This window comes from Oncorhynchus nerka, linkage group LG7, assembly GCF_034236695.1.
Source record: "Oncorhynchus nerka isolate Pitt River linkage group LG7, Oner_Uvic_2.0, whole genome shotgun sequence".
NCBI classification, from domain to species: domain Eukaryota; kingdom Metazoa; phylum Chordata; class Actinopteri; order Salmoniformes; family Salmonidae; genus Oncorhynchus; species Oncorhynchus nerka.
This window is the reverse complement of record NC_088402.1, coordinates 41,128,712-41,146,876: the sequence shown is the minus strand read 5'-3', so window position 1 is coordinate 41,146,876 and position 18,165 is coordinate 41,128,712. Positions and strand designations below refer to the sequence as shown.

The 18,165-nt window shown below is 44.1% G+C and overlaps 2 protein-coding genes across 2 annotated transcripts; one reads left to right on the top strand and one right to left on the bottom strand.

Moving 5' to 3' along the window:
- The first annotated feature begins 2,292 nt into the window (after positions 1-2,292).
- On the top strand, positions 2,293-4,632 carry LOC115131683 (large ribosomal subunit protein uL5). Its single transcript, XM_029663593.2, has 6 exons — positions 2,293-2,365; positions 3,075-3,225; positions 3,350-3,456; positions 3,819-3,950; positions 4,074-4,184; positions 4,553-4,632. The coding sequence occupies exons 1-6, from the start codon at positions 2,360-2,362 to the stop codon at positions 4,580-4,582; spliced, it is 537 nt and encodes a 178-aa protein (XP_029519453.1). The 5' UTR covers positions 2,293-2,359; the 3' UTR covers positions 4,583-4,632.
- Positions 4,633-6,065: 1,433 nt separating this feature from the next.
- LOC115131681 (kelch-like protein 31) lies at positions 6,066-17,025 on the bottom strand. Its single transcript, XM_029663590.2, has 6 exons — positions 16,859-17,025; positions 11,427-11,931; positions 10,934-11,280; positions 10,274-10,573; positions 9,932-10,107; positions 6,066-8,261 (listed from the first exon to the last, which is right to left on the bottom strand). The coding sequence occupies exons 2-6, from the start codon at positions 11,869-11,871 to the stop codon at positions 7,475-7,477; spliced, it is 2,055 nt and encodes a 684-aa protein (XP_029519450.1). The 5' UTR covers positions 11,872-11,931; positions 16,859-17,025; the 3' UTR covers positions 6,066-7,474.
- Positions 17,026-18,165: the final 1,140 nt, after the last annotated feature.

Here is an 18,165-nt window from a genome sequence, read left to right as displayed (position 1 = left end):
ATAAGGGGACGACGAGCAGATACGGGGCAATCTGTCATTTCAATTAAGGCATTAACGAGGACGGACGTAGTCAATATAACTATTTCTTCATCACTTTAGAAACGTACAGCAACAGAATTCAGAACATGGGCCGTTCTTACATTATTCTCCCTGTACACCAAGTCAGAACTGTAGGATAAATAAAGGGGGTATATAGAGTGCATTCTGAAATTGTATTCAGACCCCTTCCCTTTTTTCACATTTTGTTACGTTACAGCCTTCTTCTAAAATGTATTTTGTTTTTAATTGTCCTCATTAATACCCCATAATGACAAAGCGAAAACAGGTTTTTCCATTTTTTATTTTGAATACATTTGCAAATATTTCTAAAAAACTGTTTTTGTTTTGTCATTATGGGGTATTGTGTGTAGATTGATGAGGAAAAAAACTATTTAATACATTTTCCAAATGCACTGTAAGCAGACAATGAAAGGTTTTATAATATTTAGTGCTTACATTTCTCTAAAATAGGCTACTGGCCACTTAATAATGGAACACTAGTCACTTTAATAATGTTCAAATAATGTTTACATACTGCTTTACTCATCTCATATGTATATACTGTATTCAATTATACTGTAATGAATGCCACTCCGACATTGCTCAATTTAATATTTATATATTTCTTAATTCCATTATTTTACTTTTAGATTTGTGTGCATTGTTGTGAATTGTTTTAGATACTACAGCACTGTTAGATACTACTGCACTGTTGGAGCTAGGAACACAAGCATTTCGCTACACCCACAATAACGTCTCCTAAATATATGTATGTGACCAATAACATTTGATTTGAGGCTACATGTGCACCACAAAGTCAGAACAGTAGGCTAAGTTATGAGGGGGAAAGGGACCAAATTATTAGGGTGAGGCACATGGGCTACTAACAGCTTACTAAACAACATACTCTTATTATTACGTTCTTAGCTGGCATTTTATATAATTTATGCAGCAGCATACAATACATTTTTGGACTCACCTTGTTGTGCTGTGCTCACTTGAAAAAGAAGGTGGTGCAGCGGTCCTTGTGGGCAAATTGTGTCATCAACATATGGCATGGATTTATTGTGCTTTCAAGACAACTGGGAACTGGAAAAAAACAAGGTAGAATCACAACGTCAGTGTGATTTCTAGAGCTCTAGAAAGACGCCTGAGTTCCCGACTTGGAATTCCGAGTTGGATGACCATTTTCCCAGTCTGAGCTCTTTTTTTCAGAGTTCCCAGTTGTCTTGAACTCACTGAAGTCTGAGATTTCCCAGTTCCAAGTTTCCAGTTGTTTTAAACATGGCAGAAGTAATGCTGGATTGATAAAGAGCTTGGTAAAGAGACTCTTAAACCCAGACTTGGACCACACACCCACTCCACTGAATAGCAGGCTAGTGATTGCTTGCAACGCTTGCAGCTAGCCACTGATTCCTTCCAAACCACTCATTGTTGAATTTGCGATTTCAAACTTGTTGTGCAATGTTTATGTCCAATGGCAGATGAGCATCAATACATTTATCTATAATTTATCTTCATAAAACAAGGATTGAAAATGATTTTCCAGTAGATTGTAGATGTGATTCAAGATGATGACTGCTTGTCTAGCTTGCTAGCTAAGATTTAGAAAGTATGATGTTGACATGATCAGTCCAATCAAAGCCCCGGTAGATATAATGTGATTTGATGTCATTTTATCTGTGGCCAATGACCTTGAGCCTTCTTGGATGGGCACTTCTAATGTAACTCTAGGCAGCACCCAAGGGCTTGAATTTTCGAGCTGTCCCCTTAGATTTTGCGGTGACGTAGTGTCCCCATGAGTGACAGTACACTGAGCCAATCACGGCGCGACTAGAGGACATTACCAACCCCTAAGCTCCATATTTTCCACTTCTGCCCCACCACCACACAAAGCACTGAGCTAGGCAGAAACACCTGCATTTTGGAGCAGCCTTAGTCCAAAAAAGAGACCATGTTTGCATGCAGCTTTATTAACTCAATTATTATTTTTATTTTTTACATTGTTTGAAAACTGATATGTGACACATATTAATTAATGCCAAAATAACATGCAAATCAGGCAAAAAAATAGGGATGACATTTTCCACTTGTAATTTTGCTTTAAATAAACCATTTTATTGTGTTCTTGAATCTAAACAGTCTTATATAAGCGCAATTGAATAATGATATATACTGTTTTACTGTACATTATTATTGAATTTGTGCGCCTATGGAACCTTTCTTCAAATGCGTGATTTTACGTAGGGCTCATTTAGTTAAACACTTCCCTATAAATGCGCTGGCCCGGAAATGTGTCGTCCTCTTCAAGTGATCAAACATGGCGGTGAGTGCAGGTTTTACGTATAAGGAGGCAAGATTTCGCGGGTTACCTTTTAAATCCACAATCATCAGCGTTATACGGCCAAAAACCCATTGTTTTTATAACCAGACATGAGTAGGTTAATGTGCACTATTGAAACAAAGTTGTATTACGCACAAAATATGCGTCCTTGCTTTTAATTGAAGCGTATGTTGGGGAAAGTGACATGGCTGTTGAAGTCGAGGTTTCTCTCCGAATATGTTTCCCAGTACTTTGTTACAGTTGACGCGACATCGGTAGAACGTTAACATGCGAACAGTGAAAATATGAACATTCACGAAATTGTACAATTGACTGCAACATTGTAAACATGATACCTTAGCGAGGTGGCTAGTAGCAGCCGACGATAAGCCATAGGATATGCACCGGCATGTCCTGTTGGCAGGAATCTGGTTATTTAGCCAGGAAGTTAAACGCATTGAATCACGTTTTTGAATATATTTGTCAGTGTAATTATGTGTGGCTGCTTGGAAACGGCCTAAAGATCGCCAGTTGGGTATCTATTGACATTGACCAGGATTTAATAGCTAGTTAATATCGACATGTTGCTATGTTTGCAACTAGCTAGCTATCCAGCCTGGCTGCATAGCGGACAGCTGATGTAGCTAGCGAAACATACGAAACGTAACTGTTAACCTCCCAGCCACCTAATGCCAACGTTTGATTTCAACAGGAACAGAGCGAGAAAAAGGAGAACCCCATGCGTGAGCTTCGCATCCGCAAGCTTTGTATGAACATCTGTGTTGGGGAGAGTGGTGACAGACTGACCCGTGCTGCTAAGGTGCTTGAGCAGCTCACAGGCCAGACTCCTGTCTTCTCCAAGGGTAGGTATCCTATGCCTGTTTTGTTTATGATCATCTGTGGCTGTGTGTTTGATGGTTACCCTGTTGATTGACATGTTAGTGGAAAATGTTTGTGCTGAAGTCTTCCTCCCCCTGTACCCCTCAGCCCGCTACACTGTGCGATCGTTCGGCATCCGCAGAAATGAAAAGATTGCTGTCCACTGTACGGTCCGTGGAGCTAAGGCTGAGGAGATCCTGGAAAAGGGACTCAAGGTGAGTTTTCAATATTTTATACACTGTCCATTTATTACAACCACTGCATGAGTGTTTTGGGATGTGGGTTTGTTGACTATGCAAAACTCTTAATCACCATTTGCCACGGGAATGTTTCTTTCTGACACCCTTTAGGGTAGGGTTTAGTGTAGTCGTAACATTTACCCCTATTCGTATTTTCCTAGAGTTCCGTATACTTATGGTTAAGTTTAATCACTTGTGTTCATCCTCAGCCAATGGTGATTTTGATTTGGCAAGGTGTCAACTTTGACCATTGTCCACATTAGCAATGTATTTAGGCATACTGCCTAATGTTGCAACATGTTGCCCCTGCTAAATGGAATACCTTGTTTCTTCCAAAGGTGCGTGAGTACGAGTTGAGGAAGAACAACTTCTCCGACACCGGCAACTTTGGCTTTGGCATCCAGGAACACATTGATCTGGGAATAAAGTACGACCCCAGCATCGGTATCTACGGACTGGACTTCTACGTCGTGAGTGGCTTCACATATTTTAGAATTATTATTTTTTTGATTTTACCTGCCAGTTGGGATACGATAGGGTTTTACATGTCTTCTAATCTGAACCACACTCTCTTTCACTCTTTTTGTTTTCAGGTCCTGGGCAGACCCGGTTTCAGCATTGCTGACAAGAAGCAGAAAACGGGCCGCATTGGTTTCAGGCACCGCATCCGCAAAGAGGAAGCCATGCGCTGGTTCCAGCAGAAGGTGTGTGGGTTCTCTTATACAGGGTGGGCAGTCATACCTGCAGATTATTTGCTGTGTGTTGCCAATTAAGCAGTAACGCACTCCTGAGTCTACTAATCAACAATTTGGTCTTCAATGTTGACTTTGATAATTTTGAATTGGCGGTTACCGTTTGGCTCAAATAAAAGCCTGCACTCAGTGCCCCCATGCAGGTATGATTGCCTTCTTGTTGCTTGAATGCTGTTGGTAAGAACTCTGACTCGTATTGTATAGTAAGGCTGAATGACCTGTGTAATATATAAAATTGATGGCTTTTCTTTTGTGTGCAGCTTGAGTAGACTTCCTTGCTAAGCATCTAATTGTTTCCTTTTTTTTTCTCCTTTCTTTAGTATGACGGTATCATCCTCCCCGGGAAGTAAAAAACCATCGTTGACCATGTTTATAACTGTAATAAAATGGAAAAATACCAGTGTTTGGTTCTGTGGTCATTGAAGTGATATGCTGAATTTTATGTTGAGTAATCCACATTTATAATTCTGCATAATAGGAAACTATTGACAGTAACATGACTCAAAGGACAGACTGCGCTAATGGGTCTAGATTCTGGAAAGATTGGAGCTTGCTCCTTACAAGCACATGTTAGTATGTTCTCTTAGTCTGCTCTCAAAATCAGAATACTAGGGGTCTGTTGAGAAGCTTTTGCCTCTGAAGCTCAAATTGTAATTATACCATAAGAAGCTATTAAAGGGGAAATTAATATAAAATCAGAAAGTATGGTGGAGACTATTTGATTTTGAGTGATTTGCCCGATGTGTACTTTCCTAAGTGCAGCCAGTTGTATTGAACGTTTTGTGTATGTAATACATTATTCTGGCACATGATGGCAGTATTGGCTCTTAAATTGAGTAGTCTGGGTGAATTGAGTTTGATACTATTTTTGGAGGTCACGTGGCTCTTGAAATCATGAATTTAAGCAGCTGTCTCAGCTCTTCAGAATGCCTTTGGGAGAGTGTCGGAGACGAGTTGGTGCAGGCATGGAGGATTTTATGCTTCCAAATGCAGCTATTTCATGCCATTTTAGAGAAAGTGGCAATAGACAATGCAGAAATCGTTTCCTGGACAATGTGACCACAAGTTACCTCAGAGGTTTGAAATAAACCGATCCACCAAAGCCCCATACACTACCCACCATTGTGACCTGTACGTTCTCGTTGGTTGGCCCTCGCTTCATACTCGTTGCCAAACCCACTGGCTACAGGTTATCTACAAGTCTCTGCTAGGTAAAGCCCCGCCTTATCTCTGCTCACTGGTCACCATAGCAGCACCCACTCGTAGCACGCGCTCCAGCAGGTATATCTCACTGGTCACCCCCAAAGCCAATTCCTCCTTTGGTCGTCTTTCCATCCAGTTCTCTGCTGCCCATGACTGGAATGAATTGCTAAAATTTCTGGAGCTGGAGACTCACATCTCCCTCACTAGCTTTAAGCACCAGCTGTCAGAGCAGTTTACAGATCACTGCACCTGTTCATAGCAAATCTGTATACAGCCCATCTATCTACCTCATTCCCATACTGTATTTATTTATTTAGCGCCTTTGCACCCCAAGTATCTCTACCTGCACATTCATCTTCTGCCGATCTACCATTCCAGTGTTTAGTTGCTATATTGTAATTACTTCGCCACAATGGCCTATTTCCTAAACTTACCTCATTTGCACTCACTGTATATAGAATTGTTTTCTGTTCTTCTACTGTATTGACTATGTTTTGTTTATTCCATGTGTAACTGTACGTGTCGAATTGCTACGCTTTATCTTGGCCAGGTCGCAGTTGCAAATGAGAACTTGTTCTCAACTAGCCTACCTGGTTAAATAAAGGTGAAATAAAGGTGAAATAAAAAATATCCTCTTAGGTCAGTTTGGCTTTATTCAGTGAAACACCAGGGTTACGTTGCCTCTGGAATTGCTTGTCTGGACAGACAATGGCTGTTTACACAGGCAGCCCTTTTCAGATATTTTTCTACTAAATGGTCAAAGATATGAATTGGGCTGCTCATGTAAATGCCAAAAGCACCAACACACATTTACCCTGTGCCAGCAACTCTCAGAAAGATGAATACAGAGTGATTCCTCCAATCAAATAAGCATAATTAGCATCCAATGACATTATAGTTGAGTCCTCATTTACTTGACCCCTTTTTTTTGCTAGGCAGGTTCCCATCTATGGGAGTTTTACTGATTCCTGGTAGCTTTATTTACCTTTATTTAACTAGGCAAGTCAGTTAAGAACAAATTCTTATTTTCAATGACGGCCTAGTGGGTTAACTGCCTGTTCAGGGGCAGAACAACAGATTTGTACCTTGTCAGCTCAGGGATATGAACTTGCAACCTTTTGGTTACTAGTCCAACGCTCTAACCACTAGGCTACCCTAGTGGATGGAGATGGAGGTCGACAAACTCTATAACAAACACAGGTGAGCTGGAACCCATGGCCTAAATACAAAACATGACCTGAGCCAAATCTCTAAATGGTCACCCATTTAATTTCCGAATCAAAGGTCTGCTGTTTTGTTTCTGGTAGGTGGAAATTCTGAGGCCTGCGAATAGGTCAGGGTCACAGTTTGCTGGGCTATCGCCCTGACAGACATTCTCTACCTGTGTTCGTCAATGGGTGACATTGTAATCATGTTACTTTGACCTCTAACCTTGTCCACCTATACTTCAGCAGTCACTGCAACTCTCACTTCATTGCACTTAAAAAAAAAAAAATTATGTATAATAAAACTTTTCTGAGCTAAACTACTTCAGACAAGCATACTTTACAGTACTGTTATACATATAGTATTATAAATACATATATTCGCTGTTTCTTTTAAATGAGAAATGTTTAACGTTTTGCTGAAAATCATATTGCAATATTTGTCATAAGATTGTATGACTTAATGTAGAACACCCTGACACTATCATTCACTCCAGGATGTTCACACACACACACAAAAACACACACACGTAATCACCACAGTCGTTACATGTTCCACCTTACTAACTGCAATACATATTGTACACATACTGCAAATTTATTTAATTTACAGTCATATTCACATTCAACAACCACATAGGCCCCATTTCATTGAACTCCCTAATGTGCTGTTGTCATACCAGTATAGGAGTTAATTCACTCTGCCTTCCATCTTTAATTTTCCTTTCTTTACTGCTCTGTTCCTCTATCTACAGCTCTCTTCTCTCCTCCACCTCTATCACTCCTCCCTTCCATCTTCCTCTCTCTTTTATTTTATTTTTTAAAATCTCGCTCTTAGGCAGTGATGGACTGTGGGGCCACACTGCTCTCTCTCTGTGGCAGTTGCTGCTCCTCTTTGGTTGTTGGGGTGTTGCGGTGCTGTTGCCTGCGGGGGGTGTGGCGGGGTGGGAGGGTCAGGGTGCAGCAGGACACGCCCACAGTGGCCTCGGGCAGATTCTCCTCCACGGACCAGCTGTCAGTTGCCGGGGTGTACTTCTGCACGGCCGCCTTGTATCGCTTCTCGGCCTCGTTCCAGCCACCCAGCAGGTACAGCTGTTCCCCGAGGGGTGACAGGCCTGCCGTGCTCACGCCGAGGGGCAGGGGGGAGGCCCGGCTCCACTCACCGTTCTCTGGGGAGAACACCTCCATGCACAGGACGTCCATGCGGTCTCCGCTGGGGCCCAGCTGGCTACCACCCACCACGTACACCTTCCCTCCCAGGGTGGAGGAGCAGTGCCAGCCTCGGGGGGTCTCCAGGCTGGCCTTCTCACTCCAGGTGTCCGTCTCAATGTTGTAGCAGGCCACCGAGCGCGAGTAGGCGCAGTTGATGTAGCCACCGGTCACCAGGATGTCTCCGGAGGGCAGCACGGCACTGGCGTGGCAGCAGCGTGGCATCTCCATGGGCGTCTTGAGCTGCCAGATGTTGGAGGAAGGCAGGTAGCTCTCGATGGTGGCCAGCAGGCCCTCCACGTTGCGGCCGCCAACAGCGTACAGGCGCCCGCCGGTGGCTACCAGGCTGAAGTGGGTGCGGCGCTGGCGCATGCTAGCCAGATGCAGCCAGGTGTTGAAGCGAGGGTCGTACCTGAGGAGGAAGAGATAAACAGTGATGAGTCAGAATATGAAGTTGTCTAAATTGAAATGAAATCTACACATAATCAATGAACACTCAAGTGTGCTTTGCTGCCTTATAATATTTACTGTATGTTAAGGTCTGGACCTAGTCAGTGACTTTTCTCATGTGTGGGTGTTTGCTAATACATAAACTCAGCAAAAAAAGAAACGTTCCTTTTTCAGGACCCTGTCTTTCAAAGATAATTCCTAAAAATCAAAATAGCTTCACATATCTTCATTGTAAAGGTTTTGAACACTGTTCCCCATGTTTGTTCAATGAACAATAAACAATTAATGAACGTGCACCTGTGGAACGGTCGTTAAGACACTAACAGCTTACAGACGGTAGGCAATTAAGGTCACAGTTATGAAAACTAGGACACTAAAGAGGCCTTTCTACTGACTCTGAAAAACACCTAAAGAAAGATGCCTGGGTCCCTGCTCATCTGCGTGAATGTGCCTTGGGCATGCTGCACGGAGGCATGAGGACTGCAGATGTGGCCAGGGCAATAAATTGCAATGTCCATATTGTGAGACGCCTAAGACAGCGCTACAAGGAGACAGAACAGACAGCTGATCGTCCACGCAGTGGCAGACCACGTGTAACAACACCTGCACAGGATCGGTACATCCGAACATCACACCTGCGGGACAGATACAGGATGACAACAACTGCCCGAGTTACACCAGGAACGCACAATCCCTCCATCAGTGCTCAGACTGTCCGCAATAGCCTGAGAGAGGCTGGACTGAGGGCTTGTAGGCCTGTTATAAGGCAGGTCTTCGCTAGATATCACCGGCAACAACGTTGCCTATGGGCACAAACCCATCGTCGCTGGACCAGACAGGACTGGCAAAAATGCTCTTCACTGACGAGTTGCGGTTTTGTCTCACCAGGGGTGATGGTCAGATTTGCGTTTATCGTTGAAGGAATGAGCGTTACACCGAGGCCTGTAATCTGGAGCGGAATCGATTTGGAGGTGGAGGGTCCGTCATGGTCTGGGGCTGTGTGTCACAGCATCATCGGACTGAGCTTGTCATTGCAGGCAATCTCAACGCTGTGCGTTACAGGGAAGACATCCTCCTCCCTCATGTAGGACACGCCCACATCCTGAGATGACCCTCCAGCATGACAATGCCACCAGCCATACTGCTCGTTCTGTGCGTGATTTCCTGCAAGACAGAAATGTCAGTGTTCTGCCATGGCCGGCGAAGAGCCTGGATCTCAGTCCCATTGAGGACGTCTGGGACCTGTTGGATCGGAGGGTGATTGCTAGGGCCATTCCCCCCAGAAATGTCAGGGAACTTGCAGGTGCCTTGGTGGAAGAGTGGGGTAACATCTCACAGCAAGAACTGGCAAATCTGGTGCAGTCCATGAGGAGGAGATGCACTGCAGTACTTAATGCAGCTGGTGGCCACACCAGATACTGACTGTTACTTTTGACCCCCCCCTTTGTTCAGTGACAAGTTATTACATTTCTGCTAGTCACGTGTCTGTGGCACTTGTTCAGTTTATGTCTCAGTTGTTGAATCTTCTGTTCATACAAATATTTACACATGTTAAGTTTGCTGAAAATAAACGCAGTTGACAGCGAGAGGACGTTTCTTTTTTTGCTGTTGTTATACAGGATATCCATATACCTGCTGAGGGTGCTGACAGCGTGCTTGGCCTGGTTGCGTGCATCGTTCTGGTCCTCTCCTCCTGCCACGTACAGGAAGCCGTCCATCACAGCCACACACTGGTTGAAGCTCTTAGCGGGCAGCTGGGACAGGTGGCGCCAGGTGGCCGCACCCTCACGTGGATCTCTCCACAGCACCTGGAAGGGAACCAACGTCAACAACGTAGCACTTCTCATTTCGGATAATACGGTTGAATCATGGTGATTGGTGAAACAGTAGTATTCTAAAATGTTGGTTAACTTCTTCATCATGTCTTTGACCTCTGCCTAATGTTTAGCCCACCACAAGATCCGCCACACTCACCACTCTGCTCAGTGCCCGCTCGGTGATGGAGGGACGCCCCCCAACAGTCAGCAGGGTGGCCTGTCCTCCACGCACCTGCGTGCGACGAGACTGCAGCGTGTTCTGTTGGTGGGGCAGCAGGTGGTAGTTCATGGCATCCACTAGCAGGCGGTGGCAGTGAGGGTCCATCATCATCCTCGCCACGGGCTGGATCTCGCTGACCAGCTCGCTGGCAGGAATGGTCTCGAAGCGCACGTGGTACAGCAGCTCGGCGGCGTGCACCTGGCGCTTGGGGTCGAAGTCCAGCCACTTCATGGCCAACTGTGGTTGAATGAAACCAGAAATATACTTAGAATCCTATTCGATTCGGCTTATAAATACCGCTCCCTCTCTGCTTCCTTGCTATGTCTCTCATTCCTACTGGTATTGTGTATTAATAACCATACATACAGAGAGTTATACTGACTGAGTATTTCTATTCACAGTAGCCTGGCAAATAGCCTGGCAAGTGTCTGTGTACTAGGGTCATGTGGCTATATCATGTCCTTAACAGCTGGTCTGAGGATTGATTTAGGTTTCGCTCAAAATGGCTGTAGTTGGGGGTATGGAATGAGGAGACCTGATCCCAAGTCAGTTATTACATGCAGAAAAGTAGGGTAAAGCAAGGTGAGCGGAGCTGACCTGGAAGGCGGTGACTTCAGATGGCAGCAGCAGGCTGTCCTCCTGGAGGAAGGCTGTGATCTGTTCCAGGGTCAGCTGGTTGAACAGAGGCGTCTCGGTGAACGCGACAAAGTTCTCCAGCACAAAGCGGCGGGCTGCATCGCGCACGGGAATCAGGCCGTAGGCGGCGCCGATGTTCCACACGTACACGCACGTCTGCACGTTCATCTCGGCCAGCAGGAAGTCCATGCACATCTGGAGTAGCTGGGGGATCTGGAGGGTGGCAGCGGCGGACACAGTGCAGCCGATGGTGTACAGGGACATGTGGACGCGGCCCAGGTAGGCGAAGGTGATCACATTGGCCAGGCCTGAGAATAGGTGGAAAACATCATCGCTTTATTCATGTGTTTTTGTCTATTCATGTGGACTTTGACAGATACGTTTCCAAACAAGACTGTTCCTGCCTTTAATAAATGTCAGCTATAGATGCTAGGCGGTTAAGTTTGAAACCTACCGAGGGGGGAGAGCGACGACAGCTCTAGACGCTTCATTCCGGGGTCCTTGGCCAGGATCTCCCGGAAGTACTGGCTGACGGAAGAAATGACCAGCTTGTGCACGTCGAAGGCCTTGGTCTTACAGGCCAGCTCCAGGTCGGTGAGGAAGCGCTCCTGGCGCATGCGGCTCAGCTCCTCCAGCAGGGCGTTGCCGTGGAGGGGGCGGGTCACTTCACAGCCCAGGCCCAGGCCCTTTTCTCCGGGCTTGATGATGGGAGGGGGCAGGGGGAGGTTGAGGTGGTTGAGCTGCACAATATCCAGTGCAGCCATCTCCTCGATCTTCTTCACGCCCTCCACCACCACCACTCCTCCTCCTGTCATCTGAGTAGTAACAGTGCTCACCTGGGTGACAACTGGCTCCATGGCAATCTCCTTTGTACGATTGACCTTCCTCTTGGGGGCCATGGTGACAGCTACTTTAACAGTTGGGTTAAAGATTTTGGCTCTCGAGTTCTGACTGAAGCACTGAGGGATGAGGACAGACCAACTAATCAACAAATTGACAAAGCAGATTTTTTACTGAGTGTGGTAAGGTGGACTTTCTTCATTGATAAACAACCACTGAAACACTGAGTGACTGTTGGACTAGCTATGTGTTCTCTACTGCTAACAGAAGGGGAACAGATTGACAGACACCGGTGTGTAAGGGTGGTGGGTAGGTGGGGTTGGTCAGTTTCAGTGCGACAGCACACAGGACCTGTGTTAGGGAATAATCAGAATTTGTTGGTAACATAGGTAAGATGTTTTATATTCATCATATGTTTGTAAGTTACTTCTCATCAAGAATGTTCTTTTTGTATAATACTGTGGCAGGGTTGCAGTATCTGTTCTGTCAAGACTAAGTTGCATGGGCCACAGAGAGGGAAGAGGTCAAAGTGTCATCATGTGTAAACATATCTTTTGCTCCACTGTGTGTGTGTGACAGTCACTCCCTATATTTCCCATCGGGGAAAAGGAGGATGGCAGTGTCTGGAATCATTCTCATGCTCCTTTTTATCTTAACCTATAGCCTCACTCTCCTCTCCGTGAGTTTGTCCAGGATTGGTTGTATTTAGAATTGGTTCTATCTAAATGACAATTTGATATATTTCATAGGGTGGGGGTAATGTGTTGGTACCATTTTGTACCAAGGACGAGATAAGAGCTTTGTTTAGGAGACCAAACTGAACGATAATGTATAGCCAACTCTGTCTTCTTTGGGGATACTCCTCTCTGAAGTAAAGTCTTTCTTTGTGTAAGTTCCTAAGACCTGTGTTTTGTCATGTCGTCTAGGAGGGGGTGGATCTTTGCTATAAAGGAACCCATTTGCCATTATGGGGGGGGAACTCTCAACTTTTCATTAGAGATACTGAACTGTTGAAAGTCAAAATGCTATAGAGCTTATATAATTAAAGATGGACTTTGATAACTAACTCTGACTTGTGTGTGTGGTTTGCGCTCATGATTTGGTAAATAGAGGAAATTTCCACGACACCTGAAAAAGCGAAGTACTAAGTACCACAACATCAGAGAAAAAGGCCATGGCAAGAAAGTAACGACAAAAACTCTTTATCTGGCTCTCTATCACAGACAGAGTCTAAAAAAAGAGGGGTGTGTGATTGACAGCTGCAGGTTTCTGAGGGTGCTTCGGGTCAGGTTTATGGTTTATAGCAGCCAGACACACAGGTGCTTGTATTCATACTCAAATACAGACTCCCACTATATTTCAGCAACAGAAAAACTGTGAATCTTATTCATGTTTTAAATGGTCCTATATAAAAATGTGAGAAACTTGAGGGGAGTTTTAGAAGGACACTTGAAAAATATACAGTATGGTCCTGTATAGTCTCTTAGTTTTAAATAGAAATTAAGTATAAACGTTGCTTATACACATGCTGGTTATTCAAGTTTCAAAGTGTCTCAATCATTACGACAAACTAAGCACACACTTGTAACACATACTTGGAAAAATACACACATCCCACTAGCTCAACATCCATGGCAACTTCAATTACAGATACACAGGCCCGCTCATGTCACCTAAAAATACACTAAGGGCAAAGCGAGTATAGCTTTGGATTACTACCCAGTAAACCACCTCTCTGGTTCCACACCCCATACCTGCCCCTCATCATATCCTCCCAGTGATTTGACACACTATACCTAAATTACTTTCATTCAGTGCTTATCACTTTGTAAATAAACACAGAAGGACAAGCTGGGACTGTGGCCTTTATAGATATAAAATACAAATGAAAATGATCATAGTGGGACAACCTAATCATGACTAACCCTTTGATTACAAGGGTACAGTGTCATTATCATCAACAGAGGACCAAAACCTGGAAATAATGCTGCTACTCTGTTCTTTTTTTACTCTTATTATCTATCCTGATGCCTAGTCCCTTTACCCTGCCTTCATGTAAATATCTACCTCAAGTACCTCGTACCTCTGCACATTGATCTGGTACTGCTCCTCCCTGTATATAGCCTCGTTCTTGTTTATTTTAATCCTCCTGTTATTATTTAAATTGTTCTTATTTTTAACTCTGCATTGTTGGGAAAGGACTCGTAAGTATTTCACGGTAATTTGTTGTAATGGAATTGACCCCTGGGTGTTCTACTCTGGCAAAGAGTCTCATTTTGCTTCATGTCTGTTTTAAAATGTACAAATAGAAACAGAAATTCAACATGCTTTTTTACCTTGTGATATTCCTGTGCAGATTCTTTAAAAAAATGAAGTGGCAAGAAAGGAGATAATATATATGTTTTGTGTGAAAGGACATTTGTTTCTCTCTCAAAAAACCATGGAGATTTTTCACTCCATGCTGCTGATGTTCTCTGTAAACGTTATACCTTTCCATGGCCAAAGTCAGAGTAAACAACATGTCAGAGTGCAGGTGCTTTCCACCACGTGTGCTATGAAAATACATACATGGAGATCCTGTCGGAGATTGACCCTCAGCCAAGGTTATTTATGTCCAGACTGTTGTTTACAGATCACCTACAGAAGCAGTGGATATGGGTCACCAATCATCCTTGACCTATCAAAGGGGTGTGTACATCTCCTCAATATATGAAGTACCCGTTTTAAGAGATAGTCATTTCGTTGAATAAATAGATGTGCTGCTATTTCTGGTTCCTGTGATGAAGTCTGATGTTGTTCTATTGTTGTGTCTATTTGCCATGGGGCGTCCAGTATGGGAGATGACACAGCAGCTGTGACTCCCACCAACCGTTGTTACAGATATTTGTAGAGGGTTAATGTGCTATGTGAAGGTTATTTTCATTTGATGTAATCATGTCACATTGTTACCTACATTTCTAGAACCTTGCTGAATATTCTAAGACCTTTGCAAATGTCTTCCTTTGGTGGTCAGGTTCTTGCCCACCAGCGGAGAAGTTTTAAGAAAGTGGTCTCAGAAATATCAGGTTCTTTCTTACATAAGCAGCCTCTACTTGTGTTTTTGACGTTTCAGTGGATGCTTATCTTCACTTGCACTTCTCAAGAAGGCCTGGCCAGGCAACAATTTAGGTCAAACTGTCAGGGATCTCTTTCCCCCATCATTCCGATAGTTATCATCCCACTGGGCACACACTGGAACCAACGTGGAATAGAATTGATGTCTGTGCCCAGTGGAATCTCTGGTGCAGTCCAGCTATAGGTCAGTAATGGTAGGTTATAATTTTGGCACCCAGAACAAATCTTGAGTAAGCGGTGGCCTCTGGCTATCTACTCGATTTTGGCAAGTCTGTCACAAGATATTATTAGTGGTACAGTACATCATTGGTCACTGCTGTTTCATCTCTTTTGCGGTGTGTTGCGACATCCAACTAGGTGGCTACTCACACCCGCCCTTTGGCATGTAACTAACTATCTCCCAGTGTCAGCTCTCTCTCATATGACACCGACAACAGCTGCTGTCCTGTCCCCCTCTCCATATGGGGGGGAACACAGCCCAGTCACAAGCATCATCCACTGCACTGACCGGGGATATTTGAAAACATCAAGTTCAGAGAGAATGAGTAGGAGGGGAGTGAGAGAGGCAGAGCATCTAATACAGTATGCATGTGAATCTTTGTGAAAAAAAAGTATGTAAGCTAGTTGAGGTCTGAGGCAGAGCTTAATGTTGGGAGGTTATGGTGTAAATTTTCATTGGTTGCTGTTTGGGGGTTTAGCCTGGGTTTCTGTATAGCACTTTGTGACATCTGCTGATGTAAAAAGGGCCTTATAAATAAATGTGATTGATTGATTGAGTGTACTTCTCAAATGTGTATTGGAGTGACCGAGTGTGCCATAACCTCCGTATGGAAAAGATGTCTTTGTCGAGGATGATGAGGGTCAGAGTTGGCAGGAAAACAGGACAATAATGTGAAGGAAAGATGAACTACCAGATCCTATGAAAAACATCATATGGGATAGGCTAGGAACAGACAGAACATCTTATGAAGCTAAAGAAAAAGGAGGACAGAAATGAAAAGGGGGCATGAACATAAGGAAAATAGCAGAGATGGATCAAAATCGACAGGGAAGATTTTGGAACGTGGTAGAGGTAGCTGAGTAGGTGACACCGTGACAAAACAAAAACAAAGCCTGAAAGAATGATCATTAGCACTAACACCACCTGTTGTTTAACAGTGTTGATGCAAAATTGGGCTCCTGAGTGACGCAGCGGCCTAAGGCGCTGCATCTCAGTGCTAGAGGTGTCACTACAGACCCTGGTTCGATCCTGGGCTATATCACAACCGGACGTGATTTGGAGTCCTATTGTGCGGCGCACATTTGGCCCCGTGTCCTCCGGGTTAGGGTTTGGCCGGGGTAGGCCGTCATTGTAAATATGAATTTGTTCTTAAGTGTCTTGCCTGGTTAAATAAAATCTCAAAGCCCAGAACTCTGTGCGGTACACAATGCCATCATGCGTCCGACTCCCACCTCCCCCAGTGTCAGAATTCCTTTGCCTATCGCCAGAGATTATTTATAGATGCTGAGCAACACTGTGCCTTTGAGGCTATAGCTCGTATGCATCCTGCTATCAACTTGGCCTCACATGAACTGTTTGTGAGTGTGGGTGAAATAAAATGCAACTTCAGATTCTACATAGTGTGTAATTGATGCTATAGTCAATGTGATTACATCCATTATTTTAGGTGATAAAATGTTTGAAAAGGTTCTTATTTGGGTATGTCTTTCATGCCAATGTCTGCACACTTGTAGTTTGTATTATTGGCAATGGTTAAGTTGTAAGGTTCTGGTGAAATACAAGAGCGCAGCAGTGCAACTTCTAATGTCAACATATTACTTAATATATATAAATGCTTTATGATTAGGATAGGCTATCTCATCAAGTTGGATAAATCATGAGTCGAAGAATCATGCAAATAGTTAGAGAAAAATACAGTCAATATGTTTTACCTGTCTCTCCACCCACTTTCCTCTCACTCTTCTTCCTTTTCTTTCTTTGTTTCTTGGCTTTCTTTCACTTTGTTGATTTTCTCTCACAGGTGGCTCTCTCTTCCTCTGTCCCTCCGTCCTCTGTCTGTCTTTCAGTGCACTGTGGTTCAGTGTTTGAGCGAGTCAGGGTCCAACCAAGTCTATTGAAATGAGACCCCCTCCCTCCCTAATTTCCAGCTCACACCACCTACAACTCCAAATGCAGGCACCCCCTCCCTCCCCACCAAAAATACTCCATATGTGGCCAGCCCTCTGCCATCCACCCCCTTCAGCCACTAGGCTGAGCAGACTATGCCAATATGCTGTGCTCAAGTTTCTGTTGTCTCACAGTCTATCTCTCGGTGTTGTGTGTGTGTGTGTGTGTGTGTGTGTGTGTGTGTGTACACGCATCAGGAAGGGCCTCTGGTGCTATTTTATGTAACATTATAGTAGACGATCGTATACAGAGTGACTTACATGAACAATTAGTGTTAAGTGCCTTGTTCAAGGGCACATAGACAGAGTTCTAACCTAGTGGGCTCGGGGGTTACTGGGCGAACGCTCTTAACTGTTGGGCTACCTGCCACCCTGAAAATGCTGTCTTTGTCTCTCAAAATCATTATAATGTGGTTAACATAAAAAATCTAAATGAAAATTATTTCAATTTAAAAGTTCAAATTCAACCAGAGAGCCCCTTAGATCGTGGGAACGGCCGAACTTGACCGTTGTACTTGAATCATTCCCACCGTGAATGTGTAAGCCTGCTATGCTATGAAACCCCATACTATTCCAGATACTTTGATATTACCAGCCACAATTAATATGTGAAAAAAATGTGTGGGGAGGCAGAGAAACTCACATCAATACCTTTGTCAGATAACACTGTGAAACTAAGAATTGATGCTATCGCTAACTATCAAGAGGAAACTGACTGAAAGACTCAAAAACTCCCCACACTATGCTCTATTAGCCGTGAGGGCTGTGCATTGGGCTATGCATGCCCATGCATTGACTTTTGTTTTCTAGGGGCATGCTATTCACAAGTAAACATTGTTCTGTCTCACGATTCCCAAGCATGAAGCAGGGGATATTCAGTGTGCTGCGTGGCTATATTGACGAAAAACAGGTTCCATGAGATCGAATGGTGGGCTATTGTACAGATGGGGCTACATCTATTAAGGGACGGCAGAAAGCCTCTGTACTCTAGTTATGAATGTGTCTCCCTCTGCTATGTGGACGCACTGTATGATACACCCTCTGAGCTATGATGGATACACCGCAGCAACTGG